Genomic DNA, 24,307 nt, shown 5'->3' on the forward strand with positions numbered 1-24,307 from the left:
GCATCATGGCTGCTGCTTTGATTAGTTTTCAACAAGGTTTCACAATATGCTTTAAGGAGTCCACCTTAAATAGGGAAAGCAATATCAAAGAAATTGCAACAAGAACGCATCCAACGAATAGTGTTCATTTGCTTCTGACCACTTTTTCTGAGCCACTGAATGATTTATTGTGCTATTGATTTAATGAGCTCCAAAGAAGTGCACACACCTCCATTTCACTGGAACACAAATAAGGAACGAAACAACAGTTTATTTGCACTTTCCATATTTGATATGGACTAGATGTCTTTTTTAATTTCATATTGGTGGACTAAATTGATATATGGTGTGCAACCACTTACCCAAAACCACATATCCAAATCTATAAACATCCAGTTGCTCTTTGAAAATAACTCGTATTCAAACATTCAGTGACTCCAAATCATTTTAAATGGGTTGTTGTAATTCAATAAATAACGCACCTTCCACCCAAAAAGGATGATAGGCATTTTCTGCACCCCCCAAATGTAAAAAAAAAAAAGAAGAAAAGAAGGCATTCATTGACAATAATTGAATCGTTGCTGTCTGTCACTTATGGTAGTTTACATCTGTTAGGCAAAATCAATTTCTTGAGCTTTAAAGAAATGGCTGAAGGTGCCGTATTAATGCATCAGTAATAGGGATTTCCCTAAAGAGGGATTGCCTGCTTAGTGATTGAAACCTCAGCTGAATACAAACAAGCAGTGTACACCATTCATAAAGGGACCCTCTGGCTCCCCTGTTTGCACAGCAAGGAGCCATAGACACAACTCCGAGCAGTCTCAGAAGAATACACGACACCTCAAAGTCAAACTTAACTGCTCCTGGTTAAAAGTATTTTGGAGTGATTTGTTTTAAATAGCAAAAGCTTTGCAAGATTTAGCTGAATTATGTATTACTTGTCCGGCTCAAACCACAGAAACTGATCCCATCTAATGAAAAAAAACATTGTTTCCATACCCCTTTTTATTTATAACATTATAAGCATGCATGGGCACACACACTGCAGATATTTGAAGAGTGATATTATGAATAATAGAATAATGAAGAGTGAAAGGCCTTGTAATTGATAGTTATGAAACCCAATAAGACAAGTTGCTTGCAAAGACACATACATTCATATATAGTGTGTAGTATAATACACAGAACCCACATACATGCGCAGACTTATATATATGATGTTGGTTTGGTTATTTCTTACTAAAATGGCTTCATAGGGGTGCTAAGACTAGGATTTTTCCAAACAGCAGAATATCCCTTAATCACCTCTCTCTGTGGAGTGTCTTCACTCCTGCCTGAACCCTGAACCCTCGTTTTCTCTGGAGCAACAGAGGCAAGATGAGAGGGAGAATTGGCCCCGTGGCAGGAAATGATTATTAGAGCGCTTTTGTTCAGAGCTTTCCCCATAACCAAAACAAGCTTGGCCAAGTGGAGGTAGTGATGACTTAACCCGGATTAGCTCCTTATGCTCATCCAGGCCCTATACATGCCAGTAAGAGGTTGTTTTTTTTTTTAATATAAATTATAGTTTGTCATTTGAAAGCACAACAATAGAGTAAACATGCAATTATCTTGTCCTGTCTTGCGTCCTAATAATGGGCCTAATGTATCATTTAAAAATGTGCTGCCTGTCTTTGAAATTACAAATGACCCAACAATAATTAAATAAAAGAGCTGCCTTCTCTTGGAAAGGTACTTGTTATAAAGCTACCTGTCTTTAAAACAACCTGATATAATAAACTTTAATGAGCCTATAGTCCTTAATTATACATGGTGAAGAAAACTATAAGCACATTAATTAAATGAAGATGCAGTATGAAGCTGAAATGGAGAGTAAATTAGCCTGTATGGTGGGATTTTTAGTATTCCCAACGAGTCGAAAATAAGCATCTCCTGAGCATCTGAATTATATTTAAAGAATTATACATATATAAAGATCAGTGTTTCTAAACCTTTTTTGTAGGATGGTATGCAGCTATCAAATACAATTTATTCAACAATGCTGGTCATGTTTTAAACTGAGTTATTGATTTAGTTATATAAAATAATTGTTACAGTGCTTTCTATCTGTTCATAAATTGAACCTGGAATTTATGGTTTAGATTTGGTCTGCATTCTTTTCCATTTTTTAGCCACACCAGTCTGAAGTCGATGCAGAAATACCCCCTTATATTCACTTATTTATGTGGGGTTACATTTCATCATTACTGATTGTGATCATCCGTGAACTAAAGATTGCCAGTTGAATTTTTGGGGATTACATGGCTGTGAAGCTCCTTTCTTCAATGTCATTTAAGTTTATTACGTGTCCCCTCTGTGTGTGTGTGTGTGTGTGTGTGTGTGTGTGTGTGTGTGTGTGTGTGTGTGTGTGTGTGTGTGTGTGTTTTTATTAAATGCCTTAATAGATACTAGCAAGCTGTTCAGATCTCAACAAATTGCATCTGCTGTTTGAGAAAGGTCATTTTTTATTTTCAGAGGTATTGTCTGGTAATTTACTGCTGTTGACATTAGCTATGTCTCACATGCCAAAGCAATTTTGTTGGATTTCGCTGCAACCTGTAGTAGGGATTTATTCAGCACAGCGGCTAATTAGAGTATTGATGGAAGGCTTTTCCTTCTTGGTTAAACTGTGGGGAAGAAAAGTCCAGTGATTGTTGCAAAGTGACAGCTGAATCATAGCTATCTGACTCCCGTGGTATTATTTCTCAGCTCCACTCCAATTGGTGCAGACAGAATGGATTTAACTCTAAAACGATCGACAGATGACAGTACTGTTGACCTTCAGAAACTACAGGTTAACTGACAGAGTGGCACAGGAGTCCACACAACGTAATATGTTATGGATTAGTTAGACCTTCATGAGTGGGTTTGGTGACTTTTATCCTTTCTTTTTCTTTTTTTTTCCGCAGAGACACATTGCAGGAAATCCTGTTGCATATAATCTATCTTGCTCTGGGAGAAGAGATCTGAGTTGGCCAGGTGCATATCAAGCAGATATGGTGGGAGGAGGGGCAACAGAGCTTTAGCCGCTCTCACCTTTCATGACCGGTGTAATCAGATTACCTGCTTCTCACGTCATGACCAGAGAAAGGGAGAGAGAGAGGGAGAGAGAGCGAGAGAAAGCGAGAGAGACTTAAGCCGGGCTGCTCCATGCAGTTATCTCGCATTAGGCTCCAGCCCTCCGGTGGAGTGTTGCTGTCTCTTGCTGCGTCGGGCTAAAGACACCGGGGTAGCCGAGTGCTGATGTGCCCGTGTGAGGAGACTGCAGCTGCACTGCCAGCCGCTATTTGTGGCTCCTTTGCTCGGACTAACAGGATTGTAGAGTACTTCTGAAACTAAAGCATGGTAAGATGATTTCTTTTACGTTTGTGGACGGGTGTCGTTATGTTTTAGGCGCCTTAATTATCACATGGGCGTTGCGATACGCACGCGTATAGCCCGCTGTTCACACTGCGTAATGTTGCGTGTGTGACCGCGGAATCGGTTCAGGACGCTTGCATCACTGGCAGTCATTTCACCGTATCGTGTTGATTCCCTTGCTGTGAAATGAGTAAAGCCCAATATTGGCAAGTCGCAGTCGTCCACCTCAACTCTGCCCGGATCTGTGCCGCTAATATATGGAGGGTGAAGTTTTCAGACACTCAAGGCACCGGCTCTCACTTGGATTATGATATCCCATTAATGCCTGTGGTTAACTGTGAAATGTTTGGTCCGACAGACCACGCTGCCGCAGTCCTAAATACTATTTCAATGACTGATTTCCGAAATAGTCGTTAATTTATCCTATTAAGGAAGCCTCGATGAGTGTTTCAATTCGACAGCTGCATTTCTTATTAGCTGACTTTTGTATCGCCTCATATGCATGTCAATAAGAGCATTTCGTCAGGCAATAACTTCCCCTGCGTGTGTGAGTAGTAGCCTGACGCGCTGCAGGAGAAAATGCGTACTCCCTCAAAACTTCATTCACTCTCTCACACAGTCTATTCACTGGCTCACACGAGTACTTCTATGGAGATGTAACGAGATTGATTTGGCCCTGACGTCTACAATTGAAGTGTTTAGAAACCTTAGTGAAGCAAATGATTACAGAACGTCTTCCCTTTTGAAAGCAAATTTTCAGCGTACCACAAAAGGCACTGGAAGCCTGCAGCGATATACAGTAACTCAACATGAGTTGACTTCTCTCGTCCAGCTACTTTTAGACTTAATTTTCCTATTAACAAAACATCCCCTGCCTGTTCAGCCAAGCTGAGTAGAATGTGAATGATTATGGCCTCGTACTTGCATCATTTTTGAAGACATTTTGTGTGAAAACTAAAATCGTGCAATGTGGAACTATTGAGTACACCTTTTCTTTGGCACACATTTCTGATATCGTATAGCAGCAAAAGCGCAGGCATAATGGTTAAAATGAATGACAGCTGCACTTCAAGGGAATTTATTGTGACACTCAATGTAATGGAGCTCATTGATATTATTTGTTACTTCTTTGCGCTCCTTGTTATGTCAAGTAAAAATGTTTCCTTGGAGGAAACATCTTAACTTGAGTGCCATCCATTGCTTTTTGCTGACTCAATATAAAATAGCAACAAGTGGACCTTGAGTTAATTTCTGTCAGACTGCTTTAATGTTACTCTTGAGCAATGCGTCCAAACTGATCCTTTTAGCTCTAGATATCTTTATAGATAAATAATCAAAAGTAAGGGTGTAATGTGTGGAGAGTTTTTATTTTAGTAGCCTAGTGTTTGTTTAAATGCTTCAGTCTACTTAATTACCAGGCATTGCTAAGCAGATCAATATTTAGACACCTGCACCTGAATGGTAGACATTCAATTTCAAATAGTCTCTTCTCCATATGTGAACTTCTGTGCGCTCTTGTTTTGCTCCACATATTAGCATCTGTCACATAACTGTCAAAAGTATTTCTGTCCTTTTACATAAGAATGTGACAGGATCTGAAGAGGCAGCAGAGGTTTGAAAAAAAATTAAGTTTGTTAGGTGTCTTAGAAGAGCACCCCCACATAGTCGTGCATGTTGTTCCAATGAAGCACCTGTGAATGCTGTGAGTGGGTAGGCCCTATAGGGAGTCACATTATGCACTGTATATAGCCAAGGGCTATGTAAGAGAGGTTAAATAGTGTGCACTCATACACCAGAAAGAAAGATTCAGGCCCCTGGATGCTGTTTCGGATACTCAACCAACCAGAGTGTAGTGAAGTGGTTTCATGTTTTCTGTGATGTGTGAGATCTATAGTACGTGTTGCTTTTAATTCACTGAACTGTCAAATAGGAGACATTTTAATTGTGTATTTTTTATTTATTTATCCATAAACAGTTTCTTGAATTCATTTTCTACTCTTACATTGAATATATCATTATTGTGATGGAATGTGAGATGATTACCAAAATAGGTGTTGATGAATTTTCTGTCAAAGAACACTGTCCCATCATCTTTAAAACTATGCATGACTGAAGAACATCTGTTAGAGCTATAAAAAGTATTAACATTTTGACTTGGTTTCTGTAACATTTAGGTTTGTCAGGTTTTGAGTTATTTTCAGAATTCCCACCAAGGCATGCGTCGGGGAACGTGAAATAGGTGTGTAATATCCTTTTCGAGGTTCTCTATAGGCTAGTGTTTGGAGGCGAAAGGGGGAAATGCAGGTAAAGTTACTTCTTCAGTTCAGTTTTGGTGGTTGCTGTTAGAAATGAGGTCTGTACCTCTGGTCTGAGCTTCAGGACTGTTAAAAGGTATATACCTTCTTTATTGTTATGATGGAGGACAGGCAGCTTAGGGCAGCTTCTCTTTAAGTATTAAGAGAGCGAACGAAAGAGGTTATAAAATACTCTGGTAACTGAAGTGAACCAGAGGGGATAGATTAGGCAGTGGTGAATTATCCTTTGAAGTAATGGTGTCTTGTTCATACCGAAGGATGAGGAAAGCTGGAGGGTGTGGTGCATACAGGTGGCAGTCGAACTCAAACTAATCATCCCACAACTAATCGGCTTCAACTAAATGTAGCATTATAAAGAACTGGATGGCTTCCCACGTTGCTTTGTCTCAGCATTATCTATCAATACAGAATCACACAGTAATGCTCAGCAGTCCACAGTAACACAGCTGAAGGCACCTCATCCTCAGATCACTTCGGGTGAGCAGTTTGAATTAATTTAGTCTTCACCTCTTTATTACTCACACCAGGCAGATGTGTGTGTGTGTGTGCGCGTGTGATAAAACGGTAATTAAGAAGGGCTGCAACACTCCCATGACTGACTAATGATCCAATCTTGTCTGTTGCATCAGCGCCCCACACAAAATGCATTCTGGTGCGGTAACAAATAAGACTGCACTAATTTTACAGCCCTTGAGAAATGAAGGTAGAAAATGGCTCTAATTTTAGGCTTATCATGATGTCTTATGCTAAAATGTGCAACACAAGCCACCTTTAGTTAAAGGAAGACGCTGACAATATCATAGGGGTTTTGGCAGATCATAATGAAGACCATTTCCAACAATGTCTTTGTCCGACTATGTGATCTGTCTGTGGTACTTAATTCTGAGCCCCTTGGTTCCTACTGAAGAAGTAAATCTTTAAAACAGTTCATGTAAGGAGTTAAAACTTGTTGGGGCCTATATCTGCTATAGATTTGGTGCACAAGAGGGTATTTAGACCTCATACTGTATTTGGGATTGACTTAAAGTATGTGTTAGGAGTTATCAAGGACTGTATGATACACTGATGAGTTTTGAAGAGTTTTTGGACATCAATTGACGTTGTTGGCATAGAGTGAAAGCTGAATATGAGGCTACACAGACAAAATTCATCCTTTTTAAATGGAGTTTATTTCAAATATTATCATTGAATCGCGTTTGTTTTTAGTGAAGACAGAGGTTTATCGAAAGGAAGTCATTTAAATCTAGTAGCTTGTGGGGCTCATAAACTGCAACACTGACATATCACCTTATAAAGTTATGGAAAATGTGCTACGAAACATTTTCCTATTTACACATCTTGCTACACACATCTTTATAAACCAACATTAGCTACGTGATGCATCTTTAAGCAACATCAATGAGAGCATGAGTGAGCCAAAACTGAAAGGTTGTGTGGCAAATAAATTCTCATTGTCGTTCTCATCTTTGAAACCTGGTTAATCTTGGAACACCAGACTTTCTCCTTCCATAGTCTTAAAAGCCTTTGCATTTTATAGTATTTGCCCATGTGCCTTCTTTCTTTGCCTAGAGGAATCAAATATTAAAGGAAAATTCCTTTTCAAAAGTAAAATGATGAGCAATAAGATGATATGAGCACATTTAAAGCTGAGTGCTACTGCAGAGTTGTGTAATGATTCTCAGTGAGTTGATCAGTATGAACATTCCCTTTCCAAGACGGACAGTCATTAGATTAATTGTTTATATAAAAATGTTTGTTAGAAGAGATTTAAGTTTGTCTAAATATTACCTGGAAACTTTAAAACATCACAATCTAAATATTAAAGCTTTCACAAATTGAAGAGGCACTTTGAGTTATTAAAATGGGATTTCATCATAGGATAAAGAATATTTTCCCCACAGCGCGCTACTATCATAACTTACTTATCATTCAGCAAATATGACTATATGCATATGCACAATGGACACCTCAGGGCAACCATTTCAATATTATTTGATAAGAGACTCGTGGGTAGTGATGCCTGAAATGATTTGGGCCCAAGTGCACAGTGAGAGGAAGCGGAAACAGGAGCTATTGTGGATTGTTTTTTTTTTCTTCCTTTTCACCTTCCTCCAGGTGTTTCCGTTTCCAGTGATGTTATTTCGCAGATTAACAGGAGATGCTGTGGGTTGTAAGCCTGTGTTATGATTTGCTGTCAACCTCTCTGTTTCCATGTGGGGAAGAGCAGGTATAGCACAGCAAGACCACCATTATCAGATCAGCAGCTCAGTGTCAGATATCAGAGGCGGTAAACTACTTATTTCATCTCCACCACCTGTAGCGGGATGGAAATGGAGTGTGCGAATGGAAACTATTAGTAGTAAACAAGTATAACATGGTGCATGGAAATGAGCCAAAGACACTGGTGTGGCTGCAGGAGATTGACAGACAATCTGATTTCTGAATCAAGGGCTGGCCATGTAATTTGCCAACATCTGTTTTAATACAATCATGCAATTATTGGGTGGTGAAATTTTATTTTTCTCCTTTCAGTTTGTTGTCGGTAGCTCTACCCTCTCATCACTGTTTTTCACTTTCATCTCTGCTACAGCTGTCATCGTTACGGTCAATTTTGGGTTTGTCTCAAGTTTGTTCTTGCCATTCCACTTATGTCCCAGAAAATGAATTAAACATTGATACACAAATATTATATTTCCATATTTAGCCCGTGAGTCGCAGGTGTTAGTTCTGTTCCCTCATCTTACCTTTGCAATTACATAGTGATAACTTAAATAGAGGTAGTATCCAGGCTACAAATCCACTTTTCTTCTCCTAAATAAAACTAGAAATGAACACAAGATGTGCTGGAAAAATAAGTCACGATTCATAAGCTTAGAGGAGATGCAGCTGTCACACAGAAGCCAAGCAGGAAAGTCAATGAAGGGTGAGATATCATTCTCTGTATATTGTAAATACTTAGTCAACATCTGTTAAGAGCCCTTTGCTTTTAATGCTTTTAGTTGCCAGTGGAGTACTAGTCTCTTGGCCTGTCACCAATTATTATTATTATTATTATAATTAGCATTGTATTCGTTTTTATCTTTTGTTTCATTTGGATTTCAGTCTATGACAAGTTGAGCAATAGAAACCCTTTTTGAAAGTTGGAATTCAGGGCATTTGCATTATTTATTTGTTTATTGTGACTTTAGTCAGACTGGGTGTGTTCCAGCTGTGAGTTGTTGACTAGAGGGTGGCTGGCATTACATCTGTGGTTCCTGTCAGCGCTGCAGAAATTCCCTTGAGCCATGCTTTAAACCCTGTGGTGCGCTGCAGTGGAGGACTTTCCAAAAGTTTCTCTGCCATTTTTCTCACCATGAAGGTCTAGAGTGTAACATTATAATTGACACCATGTTAATAAGTATATTTATGCACCCCTGGAATGATTTACATTCCCTTTCATTGCATAATTATTTTCATTAGCTTGTTTTAAGCAACAAAATAAACAAAAATATATGTCAAGATGAACTTTGAAGCAATGAAAAAGTAAAATTAGGCCACCAAAAGAGAAAAGAAAGAAAACTATCATGGGAAAAGCATCCGAGGCAAACAATCTTGTGATCACAGCTTGCTAAGAGTGGTACAGCATATTAAAAATGTTCTATGTGGCTAGCTGTCTAATATTAAACGAGTTTGGCTTCAGTTTGAGAAACAGCCACAAAGAGTGAATCGGCTCCAGGTCCACCGCCACCGTTTTGTCATGTTGCCGATCTCCTAAAAGCTGAGCTCAGAAAGGTCTAGCACGAAAAGAAGATAAGCTACAATAACCCCAGGTTGTTTTTTTTGTTGTTGTTTGGTGTGAACAGGTGTCTTGGGGTCATTTACTGGGTTCAGGTCTGGGCTTTGACTGGGTCACTCCAAGCAGCGGATTTTCCTTGTTCCTTGCTTTGTGTCATAGATTTCTATCCATGTTTAGGGTTTTTCTTTTATACCAGCCAAGACAGAATCCTTTGACGCATTTGAAGTAGTCACAGGAAGTTACAAAGGTGAGCAGATTGCATTGTGTGGTGGCACTAAAGTCTGCTTTTAAAAGTTAAAATGTATGCATTATTTTGCACATCTTGCTAAAGTTCAATGTCTATATGAAACTTCTTTACAATAGTAATAATAAGAGTTGAGATGTTAAATCTCCGAGATCATATGGAATATGCAGCTGCCAAATGTAGATTTTTGAACTGACCTTGGAAGACCAATAGAAAAATAAGATGCAGTATTTTCATCAGTTTATTGAAGTCCGCATTACAGGCATGCATCACAGGCATGCAGCAGCAATCTGTATTGTTCAAATCCTCTGAACTCTTCCTTAAACTAATTTCATCATGCAAGGTTTCCGAAGCAAAATCCAGTGTCCAATTTACTGAAATATCTCTTTATATTTATTTTACCATATTATTGATCTTGTTAAATACATATGACCTAATTCAAACATTGCCTTTAGGTTTACATTTTTCTGTGTAAGGATTAGCCATTCCATTACTTGTCAAAGCTTTGAGACAAACCCGGTGACAATCACAACCATGCTGTGATAAGCACGGGTGAAAGTCACCCACTGACGTGAAAGATTTAGAAAACGTCAGAATCATTCTTTTGTCTGGTATCAGCCACGTGTGCTTAAGACCATGTGGGTAAGTGGTTCCTATTGTGCAGAGCAGTGCGCCTTGTGACATGGATAGGACATTGTTGATGCTAAGCAGTTGCAGAGTGGTTGTGGTACCCTCATGGACTGAGCTCAGCGAGGGTTTAGAGATTTAGAGCGTGGTCATGAGATGACTAAAGCAGAGGGATTAGAACCTCTGAGATCTGTGCCTCGCCCGCCCTGAATTAGAAAATGAGAGGTTTAGTGGACCACCGGGCTCTGTTGACATTAGACACAGCTGAATACTTACTTACTGCCCTGCATATTCGTTTACTTTTGAACTTGCTCTTACGGGTCATCCAATGGGAAACGGGAAGGAAGTGATTATGATGAGGAATCTCTCACATATCAATGTGAGGCTGACTTTGTCTTGCTTCCTCTTGAACTGCTCCCTCATGTCCTGCAGCCATCAGTCTCCCCTGACATGAAATAATAGAGTAGTTTAAATGCCAGCAGCCCATTACTGCTTATCGTGTGTTTTCCTACTCTATAGTGTGTGATAGCTTGTATCAAAATGTACAATAATGTATGATTGCATCCTTAACCCTATAGCTTTAGTCAATAAAACAGTGTGACTCGGTCATTTCTTTGGCTGTATCTCATCAGAGTTAATGTTGTCACAATGAGTCAGGTATAGTAGTGAATACTACACTACATATTTGACCCAAGCTGTTGTAGTACTGTCTGCGTGAACAATTGGTGCAATCCTGGGACAGTGTCCTCCTTTAACCTAAAGCTTTGTCTTAAGCAAAATTGACTCAATACACACGTGACTGTTTTCATCACTAGGGCGAAAGCACTGTTTTAAAAATTCTCTCCAAGTACAGGTGTAGATATTTCTTGATTCTAAAATGCATCACAATGCATATACACATTGAAAGCACATAAACACATCAAATTTGAGCCCAGCATTTGCCATACATGGACTCTGCTTCGCCGAGTAGATTAACACTGTCCCAGGTAGATAGAATCACTTGGTTTGAACGCGTGTAAATCTTAATCAAGAAAACCTTTTTGTCATAAACCATATAGAATTTCTCACAAACCTGTTTGAGCTGCATGGGGACTAGAGACTTCTCTGTCCACAGCTGCCAAGTTAGAGTCTACTGGGACATCTGTGAATTGTAGCATCTACAGATAGTCTACATGTGAAGCATTTAGGGGAAATCTGTAAGCTGCCGCTATGAAAACCTCAGTCACACTCGCCCCCTTTTAAATTGCATCTTGTTGCATTGTACAGTCGAATCATTGACAGGTGAATCATCATAGAGTTTAATTACATGAGGCCAGGGAAGATTCACACCTCTATCTCCAAATTCAATTTTGCAGCTTCTAACCGAATTTCTGTTTGGATGTTATTTTCACTCCTAAGATGAGGTGTGTGTCTAATCCACTTCTTAAAATTAAAAGCTTTCCATCAGCGCACTAGAGGGAGTTTTTTAATTGGGAATCAACAATAGGAAGTTTAATGTAATTTGTCACTCAGTAAGCAGGGCTCTGGTAGTAGTGCTATTTTTAAAAAAAAATAATGAAATAGTTTGCCAAACAAGATTTAGACATGTTTAGTGCAAACTAGTCAGACTATGAGTTTTAAATATTGCAAAAAGGAACAGTTTCTAGACTGCAGTGGTTATATGATTTGTCTGTGTGGCTAACCATCAGATTTCTCATATTTTTTAATACTGTTCATCATCATCTCATCTTTACATATTTAATAAGAGAGTCGCCACTGCTATTATTCCAGTCCTGACAAACATCGGAGTTTCCTCTTTCCTCTTGCTACTTGTACTTGGAACAAGTTATATTTTTATCTGTGAAAGTACATTGCATAAACAGGTGCGCTGGGTTTATCATATTCAGACCACCCCAGCCCATCACAATAATCATGAGAGCACTTGAGGCCCACATTAAATCTTTCATTTGCTGCTTCCAACACCGCAAAAGCACATAATGGTGTTTGTACATTTTCCATTAGGGTCATTCTCTGCAGCCAAAATACCCAGGCTAAACATCCCAGCCTTTTAGTCTGTGTTTAGCATTAGCACCCGTCAAGCTCAGCACGTTTCTTCACAGGGAGACTGATAGAACACACTCCCTGTCACAGGTGGGAGGGAACAAAGTTACATAATTAGGGAAACCGAATGAACAATAACTGCATTAGCAGCTTTTCATTTGTGTGTCAAGTGCACACTGAGATCACTGCTCGCACTGAGGGCTACTCTCTCCCGCAGCCACGCCACGCACATACGATGAACACTCACACAGGAATCGCTCATCTCATAACAGCAGTTGCATCATCCTGCAGGGGGAAGCACCTGCAGAGTTGACTGAACCAAATTAAGTTTTAGCGCAATGCAATCGGTGTTTACTGCGGCCGGATACGAAAACCTACAATGCAAATGCAATCGATATTGATGATGTGAATACTGATTAATTTTGGAATTTACCTGTTTGGTATCTGTAAGTCCAGACCAAACTATTATCACACTCCCGGACTTTGGTGCATACTCTCTAAACAGCAGCAGCTTTTTTTTTCATTGCTGAAATGTATAAACTACTTCGTCTGATTTCATGTGGAAAACCCTTATTTTGACAACCTCTGTTTAACATATATAACGGAGCAAACAATACTTTAATTGCTTATTATAGAACAGTGAAAGGTTCTGTAGTTCACTAATACAATCATTTTCACAAAGATGGATGCATCATTTTAGTAATGACAGCCATAATTGCAATACTAAGTGATTATGTTGTTATGTCGCTTAGCTCTTATTCTGTTTTTCTATCTCTTTGCCCTCATGAGGCAATAAGTTTAAAATTTAAATTGTCAGTAAACAGCATTTTGAGGACATCCTAATTTCTCATACTGTAATGAAAGATAAGAGATGGTTATAATGTAGCAAGTAATCCTTCAAAAGCTTAAAACAGCTCTGATATGTGCATGATTGGTGTAACTAAAGCAGATTTTGCTCAAATACATTATTAATAAGCAGTTTGGGCCTTACTTTTATGACATAAAATAAACTATTAGGGATGCACCGTGGTAAGTAAAACTGAGATTTGGATGGAACATGTATTTGATTTGTGGCATTTAAATAGGTGGCATGATGGCATGGAAAATGGAAAAACTAATGAGGAGTAAAAGCCATTTGTTATTTCGCTGTGACTTTAGGAGCAAATTAAAAAGCTGTTTTCTAGATGGTGAGCTCCATTCAAAGGGAAGTGAATCTTTTTTTCTCTTCTTCATGCCTTCGGTTTTCTTTGCTTCAAACATGACTAAACAACTGGATTCGTAAATTTGTGCAGTTTACTGATGTCAAGTTGATTTAAAGCCATTCGCTCTCATAGTAAACTGCCTGATGCACTTAAATTTGTGTGGGGGGGGAGTGTTTGGCCCAACGGTTCAGAGCGTGAGTTACAGTGTCCTCTCAAAAGTCTCCTTGTCTCAGTGATCAAATACCCTACTATAATCAGTTAATGAATTGTCTCTATATCTATGAACTGGTGTGGGTTGTGCAGATAAACACAGAGGAGGAGGAGAGAGAGAGATAAGGCTTCAGCACCGGCTGCTTGCCTGGATGTTTGGCCTGATCTCTCTCCGTTTGGTGTTTGAATGCTATCTGTAGCTGGGAGTGAGCTATGTGCAGGCCAGTCTGTTAGCCACGGCTAATCACTCCTGTCATTAGAGCACCGGTGCTCCTTTGCTGCCACTGATTACATCTCGCAGTGAGTAATAAATAGCACTGCACTGGTCTCGCACACCTAATCACACAAACCTCAAATTTGCTATAATTATCATTTCTGTTGTTTGGTTTTTGTGGATTTTTTTTCACATGCACATGTGTGTCTCTGAGTGACCTTGCTGAAAGTGGTATCAGATACATTTACATCTTCTCGTTTTGAGTTGCACTCTCGAATTGAGCTGTTGGTGTTGCATTACTGTGACAGCTATATTACATGCTGGATTTTGTGGCTGCGGCCAACTTTAGATCAACTTGCAGTGTCAGGTGAGACATCACATACATACCCGTGATGTTACCCGTTGAGGCTATTTGGTCATTTCCTGTAATAAGTGATGCACTTTGTGGCTCGTTTCCAGTTCAGGTTTACTCACCATTTGGTGTTTGGTGCTCTGATGATGGTGATTGTAGCTCAGTGGGTTGTCCACTGGACCCCAAATCCTTTTTTTAAATTTAAATTTTGTGTTCTATAGAGATGGGGAAAAAAACAGTGAAATAATTGTTAAACAGAGAGATAATCTGCAACTATTCTGCACCTGATAGCAGATGAATTGTTTTGTCATTTTTCAGCAAAAATTCCATACATTGTACTGAAGTTCTGGCTCCTCTAATTTGAGGATTTGTTTTGTTTTATGTAACTGACAGCTGAATATATTTTTGTTTTGTGTTTCTCAAAAGGCTTCTCATTTGACTGTGGAGAACTCGGATGCATGCGACACAATTTCCTGGCATTTTATAGATCAAAACGTTGATTACTGGAGAAAACAATTAGCAGGTATACTGTAGTGAAACTGATTTATTTTGAGAAGATAATTGTAATGGTGTCACAGAATGCAGTATGGTTCCATTAAAAAGTGATGGAGTGTGTAATTTACATGAACATTTGACACATTTTATTAAATATATTAATTGGTGTTTAATTATTTATATATTTGTGAGTAAATGATAAATTCAGTCACAAATGCAGTGCCCTGAAATAGAATAGAAGGTAATTTTTTTTTAAATGATATTGATGATTTGCAACTAAAATGACCCTCTTCTGCATCAGTTATGCATTTTCCAACGTCAAAGCTTTCTAAGGAGATATCCAGTCGTGTGTTGATTGGGAAAGTCACATCATCACAACAACAGATGACGTATGCACTTATTTTACAGAAAGTAGATCTGTAGGAAAAGGAAATGCTTCTTTCTTGGACATATGGAATTATGCATAATATATTGGTGGCTCTCCGCCAGTTAGTCTGAACAGGAGAGAGTCTGAATGTATAAAATATGTAAAAAATGTTGCACAAGTGGACACTGGGTGAGGTTAGTTGAAGTTGAGTCTCCTGGGAATGCGAGGTAGGGTTGATAAGGTTTTTTTTCCATACAATTTGACTGAGCTATCTGAAGCTACACTCAGAAAATGTTTCTTGCTGTATGGAAAGAATGCAGTGCCGCTGCATACGGCCAATCAAACCTTTAATCTAATGAAATAATCAACCTTTTTTTTTTTTTTTTACCTGCCTCTACTCATTTATCTTGTTCATTTTGCATTTTTTCTTTGCTCTTTGCTGTTGTTCTGCTTTAGTTTTAGAATCATTAAAACATTTTATGTATTGGCTATATACATTAAAACATTATTGCTCTCCATGTACCTGTCAAAGGACCAGGCATGTCTCCAATGATTGTATTGTATTTAAATATGACAAGACAATCTGCTGCTATTATCATTCTAAGTGGGATGTTGTAAACATTGTGATTAAACAAATACTTCTTGTGCTATAGTTTATTTACAGACTCCGGCACTATTCAGTAAAATCATGTCTGATGAAATCTAATTTATGAAGCCCCTGGGTTTATGACTTTGATGTTTGCATAATTTACAGTACATTGTTTTTCATCTGGTCACTTGGTGAATTGGATGACATTGCTCTGTACTGCAAATGGAGATAAGGGGGAGCTGCTTAAGATGCAATTTGGTGTTTTTGTTACACTGATGAGTTCGCAAGTTTTATTACCTGCACCAAGGGGAGGGAGCTGATTGATTGAGATTGATGAGGATGGCAAATCTTGTGAGGAATGGTGCATTTCACCAGGTAGGATATGAGGCACTCTGAATTACTTGGAATTTCAAACTCACTTGAACTCTTTGCAACAGTGTCTGAAAACACTTTAATCATGGAAGTACCAATTTCACTTTAATACATCTTAGGAGGAACACTGCAAGACTTTGTTTCAAAGCGTAGACTTATTGATTTGGACAACAAATCAAACAGCAGCAACAACTGCAGTGAAGTTTGGTTCAGTAATATTTTGTAACGTGAGTTTTGTATACATCTGTTGAGCAGAAGGATAGACAGATATGACTCCTATTTTTCCACCGCACTGATATGAAGGAGGTTAGACTGAATAACTGAAACAGTGTGGTTGTAATATGTCACTAGTCCGCTGGTTGGTAAAGTAGCAGTTGTGTTCAGTGCCTGAACCATTAAGCTACTGGGTCACCCTTGCGTGCTTGTTCATTTAAGGACATTTCATGTATTTGTTTGTACGATTCTGTGAGTGGAAATTATGTGTGTCATTTTCAGTATTCAAAAAAAAAAAAAAAAAGTCTTTCATTACACATGAAAAGTTTAGTTTGATGTAAAATGTAACGGTGAAACTCGGTTCTTTGCATCATGATTCATATCCATCTGGAACTATTATGGTTAATGTAGTGAAAAGGATTTCAAACACATGGCATTGTGATTGTAGAGTGTAATAAAATACAGTCAAGATAAGAGACTGCTGGAGTGGTATATCAGTCAGATTATGTCTGTGAAACTTGGCTTTTTTTTGCCTCAGGCCTATTTTGTTCTGCTACAGTGGTTGACTGTGCTGTTACATATTTAACAGACAGTAGTCTTAGACTGACCCACTCAAAAATCATCTACTGTCACGGAGGAGCAACGTCAACACGTAACAGCTGGAAAACAACATTGAGGTGTCATTAATTCAATGCTTGAATGGTCACATTACAGACGCACATTCTCCGTCTGGCAAGTTCAGTGATTTTTGTGCAACTCGGGGTGTATTTGGATGTAAAGCAGGAAAAGCAGTTCAACATTGCAGCACTGCTGTATCACATGAAAGGAACATTTTGCTGCTGATTTTAGTGTTGTTGTCAAGACCAAGTCATGGCCAAGACCAGAGTGTATCGAGACCGAGACAAGCCCAAGATTTAAGGTTGAGACTAAACGAGGCATTGTGACACTGAGTCATGAACAAGACCAGACCAGTGCAAGTCCCACACTGCACACTTGGGTTCAAATGTAGTACATGCGTACCATAGGTGCTCCTCACATTGATCTGAAAGGTCCACATTCTCTTAAAAACACCCACAGAAAAAAAGAAATCCCTTTTCATTCACCTCTTTTGTTCCCATATATATGGATGGGTTTGCATACCGAGCTAGGTGGCAAGCAACGGAAGCACCCTAAAACATACAGCAGCTTATATACATGGGTAGCTAAATCTCTTTGAGTGAGGTTAGAATAGATTGCTGTAGAGTTTTGATAGGAATATGGAGGCTGATTGCTAGCATTAGCTAGTTAGCTTTGCTTGTGTCCTTGTGTCTTCCACTTGGCACCTTTCTTTAGGACAAAAGTTTGGCTTGTTTCCACCCTTTTCAGTAAGCTTTGCATTGTAGAATTTACACACTGCTGTGGCTTTTCTTTTGGATGCCGTTTTCCAGATAGTCTTTGTGGTTTAGTCAGCCAAATCGTATTAAAGAGGATCAGGTGGCTTCATCTTCCAGACAGCCACAGACTCTTTAGCTGTCTACTGCATTCACTTTCTTGGAGCTTGGACAACCATTAACAATACCAGAAATTTCAAGTTATTGGTTACATTTGAAGCAGTACGTTTTATATCCAATTACAGTATTAATGTTAACAAATAGATCAATTCACAGGCAATTTAGTTATTTGCCCCACAGTTGTGGTCTTTAGCGGTCTTTGAACAAGATCAAGACAAGACTGAGTGAAAATGCAGTTGACTTTGAGACCTTCAAGAGGGTGGCTTGAGTATAATACACAAACATGTAGAGGACCAGTTAGACTCTTTTTTTAGTCTTTTAGTATTTGCTTGAGAAAGTTAACTTGCTTCGTGCAAGTTAAATATAAGTTATTCAGTTATAATATTTATATTCTGCAAAACTAGGTCTAACTTAATTATTTTATCTCTTACTTCATTCATGGTGAGTCAAAGGCAGTCTTTTTGCACCAGAGAATAAAAGTACTGCTGTGAGCAGGGAAACGGATATGGGGATGAATCCCTGCTGGTCACAATGCTCTGCTGTTCATATAATTTCCTCTGTGTGGTGACACAAATAGTGGAACAACTCAACAACACCTGAACTAAACATCTTCACTGGTTCACTGACTTATTAATAATTGAAAGACCAGAATTTTCACTTCTGAGAGATTTTCTCACCTCTTTCATATCCGTTCCAAAGACTGACCTATAATAAAGAACATTAAAAAATGCTTCAGGATGGTATATTAAGTAATTGGAAATTGAGTAATACTGTCTGCTTCAGGCAATACATGATGGATACAAAATTAGCAAATGAGTTGTGACATTTTTGACACTGATGACCAAAGCCATCCAAAATTCAGTTTGGTATTTAATGTGACTGAATCTCAATATTTAAGTGGTTATCTTTACTCCTCTCTACTTTCTTGAAGTGGAAAAGTATTAAATATTGTGTTGAACGCGCACGAACAGGAAGAGGTGGAAAAAGAACTCGATGCCAGATGAGAGGGGATCGAAAGGAGCACAGACAGAGGACGAAAGACAGCGACACGCTTTTTTTTTTTTTGCCTTTCAGTGAGCGCAAAGCCCCTGCAGTTAGGGGGTAGAGCACTGCTGCTTCACTCTCTTTGTAACCCATAACTGCGATTGCTTCATTCACCTCTCCCCACACTATTTTAAACACCATCTCCTCTCTCTTGTCCTCTTCCTTAAGCTCAAGCTTTTTTTTTTTTGTCACCAAACAGATACGATGTCAGAGATACTGCATAGACATATAGCATTTTTAATGGGCAAAATGACTTGAAGTGAATGGGGGCAGTTTTCTGAAAAATGCAACAACAAAAAAAATGCAGGTGGAAGTACAGCCATCCTCCCACAGCTCTGCCCTCTCTGTTCAAAGTCCCTTCATTATACAAGCTCGGGCAAATGCACATGCTTCATAGGCGTATGCAACACAATAGGTGCCTGCCCGCCAGCCCTGAGCAGCTGCACTCTTCTTTGTGTTCAGATTGCTGAGGATCTTTCACTGGGCCTCGCTCCAGACCAGACCTTGTGTCCCCCACTCCCTCCATCTACGCAACGCACTCCCGACAGCCTCCTCCAAGGGCTGGCGGACTTGGCGGCTGAGTTGGTTCTCATCCAGTGACACTTGGTCCCGACCCCCTACTTGGATCTTAACCTTTTAATTTTCACAGTGAGATGGCTTCACCCCTCTGTGCGCCTTGAGGCCCATAAATATTTTTTTTCCTCCTATGGAGGCAGACAAAGGGTTCAATGTCTCTTTGTTCTTTTCAATGGTCGGCTAGCAACTTTTTCTTCTGGAATTTCCACCACTGAATCAGCCTTGATATCAGAAATGACATGCACACATAAACGGCTAACAGAAATGCCCTAACTCTAAAATAACTTGTAATTGGCATAACGTTTCACAGGATGAATTTTACAAACCTGAATACAGAGTCAAGATGAACTGCAGAGGTCTAGTCTTCTCTCAGATCCTTGAATCACAAGATGCTGAAATGTTATCATGGAATTTATCCCCAATGACGCACTCCTTCCCAGTTTTAACTTATTTTTGAGTGTCAATTGAATTACTGTGATGTCATATGTATTAAAGTACAGCGGAGTGGAATTTAACTGTTGTCCTTAGAGTCTCCTCAAAGCTTTGTGTTGTTGCTGAAAGTATGGATTTGTGTTCATGATATGAGTCATGGGCAACTATGAAAGGACTGCTACAAAAACTGAGCTTTGGGACATTTTTCCTTTCACCACTTGGTCCGCAATCTCTCCAGTTTCCCTGTTCATTAAGTTTGAAGGAGAATTGTTGTTAGTCTATGTAAATGAGATACAGCGTTCCCATGTCAACCCAGAGTAGATTTGAAGGAAGCTGTGGAAAGAAATGATTTCTCTCTTCAGGGTGGCTGCTTGTGCAGGTCTGGAGTTTTCTCATGTGAAAGGGATCAAAGCAATCTTACTTGGCCCTCTTAAGAAAGCGATAGCTGTACGAATCTGGGAAATATAATCCGCTTCAAAAGGAAACACCACTGGGAGCCAGAGAGATGAGAAGGCAGTGAGTGAATAGGAAACCAGTGTGAAATCACTCTTGTTGTTGCACTGTAAGAGACGAGAACACAGTTGTCTCCTGTTGCCCATAGAGTGCTCATGCACAATGTCTGTTTCGGTATGTTGGGGTGAAGTTGTACAAAATATGTTTGGGTGTCAGCACAGATTCAGAAGTAAGTAAATACATGCGCAAGACAAAAGTGAACAGAAAAAGAGAGCGAAATCACCGTTACAAATGAAGAGGTGCTGATAGTGCGAGTTACAGATTTGGTTTTTGTCAAACAAGCTTTGATATGAGAGTGTTGATGCTTGGGAGTCCCCCACCCTTGTCCCTTTAGCATATGCTATGAAAGATGATTTCACAGCTTATCGCCTGCTCTGAGAATAAGCCTTGTGAGGAAGGTGTGACATCAAATAGCTCAGACAGATAGAACCCTTCTATTCCTCGTACTGACACTTTGCCTTCCTCTCCCACGGAGTGGAAGCTGCGAGTTGCACGACAGGGCTCAACATATAATCTGCATGCGCTGCTCTGCTTGTAATTTCCACTAGAGCCTGAATAGTTGTATTTACTGTAAATCCCGTGTGTCAGTTTGGTCCAGGTGCCAATATAGTGTATGGAGCTGATACACTGTCTGTGCCGCAGTTTGCGTTTCTGGTGATACAATGCTACAGCTGAAGTTAAACATTCCACCCGAGATTTTCTTCTTCTTATCTTTATAAAGTATTCACCCCGCCCTTAGACGTAGACATGTGCTTTTAAGCATATTAAAACTTGTTTGGTATTCGGCATATTCCCCCTAAATTAAGTACATGGCTCTCATTGTAGTCCCTATGCATGACCCAGTCAAGCTAATTAGCCGATTAGCCACATATTTGCCTCCACATGACTAACCTGTTGTGTTGATGCATGTCAGTCATGGCTGTAAAGATTCTCTAAACGGTAACGCAGAGTGTTGGCCTGGGTGCACCACGTAAGGCGGATCACGCTCTCCAAACATTCATGCATTGTTGGTTATGTAAGAGAAAAGTGAGTGATACTTGGTCTGAATTCTCCAAGGAAAAGTCAGGAAAGGTTTCACCTAAAATTAATCTTCAAGGTAATTTTACACATTGGTAACTGTAGGTTTTTAATATACTTCCCAGCCTGTAAGATGCAAATGAAATGGAGGCTGTAATTCTATTTAATTCTGCATTTATAGTGAATCAAAATATTGCTTCATTTTAGAAATTCCAAGCATTTCAGGAGGCGTGAAGTATTTGCACACATGCAGATTAAATGCAGTGGATTACAATATTTAAGAAAAATTGGATTGGGAGACTTAATGAAATGCTGTAGGTAGATGTACATGTGTGTCTGAGCTTGTGTGTTGGTCACAGCTGTGTATGCGTGAGGCCCAGAGGGCTTGCTGAGACATGAATGAAAAATCCTCTGTTTTTTTTGTTTTTTTTTTGGTCCAGGTGGGCAGGCAATAAGGCTTGACAGAAGATGCGACGGGGGTGGTGGCTCGTCAGATGGCTGGGGACGGGAATGGCAATCCTCTCTTTGCTAACCCACAGCTGGGGCCAAGACACAGAAGGTATGAGCAGCCAGCACTGAGACGATCCCCCTCGGGCCTCCACCTTTTCACTTAACTGTAGCCACACTCCGTGTAATGCGGAAAAGGCAATGTTTCTTTTCACTGTCAAAAGACCAGCATGTTGGTAAAGCTTTTGTTCAACAGCATCTCACCAGTGTTACTGATGTAGTATGTGCCAAATGGAGTTGTTTTGCTAAATTGCCCAAAACCGAAATTCTTATTTTCTAGCTCAAAGGTTGCAAAATACGAGTTTCCATGCCTTCATGACTGTGTAATGTGAATCCTGCCTGCAAAGTCATTTATATGAAAATTCATTGTAGATTTCTGTTCTGACAGTCATTTAGCTACATTTGTGTTATTGCAAGTAATGTGAAAATATAAATAATAAATGTATGCCTGTGTGTAGTCATAGCATTTTAATTAGAGTTTAACAATACTTGTGGAGGACCACTGAAATGTTCAGGTGAGCTCATGAGTGAGTATTCATTTATAGTATTCATACAATCATTCCATTCAAATGTACATAATGTTTTTCAAAGGTGATGTAAATCCAACTTTGTTCCGACACAGTTTACTGATCAGACGAAGAGGATTCTCCTTGTAGTTTAATGTCTTAAGTTCCCACATTACAGTGGGAATATTCGTATTTATAGTCTCACCTCACTGAGTTTGTAGCAGATGCCAGTTAAAATTGAATTCCAACTGTGTAAGTTTGGCATGTCTTTAAACATAGTGCTGAGGGGAAGCTGCACGCACACACACAAACACAGACGTGCTTCAATCCCCGCCTGTGTAGAAACGTTGCAATTCAGGTCCATTTTAAGATGCTGTACTTTTCAGAAGCAGATTTCCCTTCATCCCAATCCCATTTCCTTCCTTCTTTTCGTCTCCTTCCTGCTTCCCCTGACAAATTTATTAATGTAAAAGTGTTTTGGATAAGAGTATTACCTCTGCTTATGCAATTTGAATTAAGATTTTATTTTTGAGACATTTGCTTCATGGGTTTATAGTAGAGTACTTGAGACTGACTGAATCTTTAGAGGAGAACTTTGTGGTTACCTTTTTTGTTTGAAGTCTCACTGCTGACTGCTTTAATAGATCGGTGCTGTTATGTGTAGTGAGGCAGCCATTGACCCAAAACATAACAGCTTTGAAACTCAATAACTTCCTCATGTAATATAGGTGTGGATGATTTCCATTTAATTGTATGACTTGTTAAGGCTTTGGGGCACAAATATATATTTTTCCTTTTAGGTGTTCATTTACAAACGTGTCTATTGGTATTGCTTGAAATGAAGGAGCAATGATCCTTTAAGTCCACTGACCTTGAGATAAAAAAAAAAAATAATATCTGCTTCAGGAAACTGCATTCATTTCCTGCCCTTTCCTCACAATATCTATACATTATAGTGTTTAAAATCCACAAAATGACAATTATAGTGAAATTTATTGGTACTGAATTATAGACCCTCTACGGTGAAAAGTTTTTAATCTTGATAACGTCCATGTGGTATTTTTTATATGCTAGATGACATGTCAACACCGTGGCTGAGCATTTCCACCTTGACAGTCTAAAAAAATACTAATTCAGGCAGCCAAGGTTTGATATGTCACATACCAAAGGTTCCAACCAAAAAGTTTTAGGCTATCGAGTATATTGTATTTCTGAATTTTAGATCAATCAGAGCAGGCCTTGCACACATTTCCCAGTGATTAAATTGAGCCCTGTCTCAGAGAAATTATATTTATTTGCCTTGGCAAAAAAGGGGATATGTCAATCCTGGTTTCAATACGTCCTGTCAACTTTTTTTTTTTTTTTTTTTACAGAGATTGGGGGGAATTCCAATTCATGAGTCCTTTCAGTCATTTTTAGATTTTAGCTTTAGAATTGCAGAAACTCTCTTTCTGCAAACATTAAAGTCACAGCCATCTTGTTTGAATAAACTTTATTGAAATTATCACTGGACAAAACAAACCAGGTACGAGGTGCTTACGTTCAGTATGAGCTCTACATGGTGTCCGGTCGATTGACCCGTACAGCATGAGCAGCGAAGTTGCAGCTTCTGACCGTGCAGGAAGTGAGTTAACATATACAGGCTTAATTACATTTTCAGTGTCTACCCAGCTTTTAAAACTAACCACTGCTGGCATGCTGTAGCATAGACAGCTGATGCACTGAAAAAAAACATTCTGGATGCAGCAAGAGTGCGAGAATGTTGGCATAAATAGATTACTTTGACTGGTCTCGTATCAAATCCAAAAGTACTGTTACACATCTAGTTT

General features: G+C 39.2%; 1 protein-coding gene across 1 annotated transcript in view; it reads left to right on the forward strand.

The window, feature by feature from the left end:
• LOC138192500 (protocadherin-15-like) overlaps positions 1–24,307 on the forward strand; it is a 191,945-nt gene that overhangs the window by 38,201 nt on the left and 129,437 nt on the right. The window contains exon 3 of the mRNA XM_069139932.1: positions 21,906–22,024. Coding sequence (XP_068996033.1) covers positions 21,934–22,024 — 91 coding nt within the window. The 5' untranslated portion in view covers positions 21,906–21,933. The remainder of the gene's footprint in view (positions 1–21,905; positions 22,025–24,307) is intronic.

This window comes from Embiotoca jacksoni, unplaced genomic scaffold, assembly GCF_022577435.1.
Source record: "Embiotoca jacksoni isolate LCO1_2020_lvr unplaced genomic scaffold, fEmbJac1.0.p SCAF_87, whole genome shotgun sequence".
NCBI classification, from domain to species: domain Eukaryota; kingdom Metazoa; phylum Chordata; class Actinopteri; family Embiotocidae; genus Embiotoca; species Embiotoca jacksoni.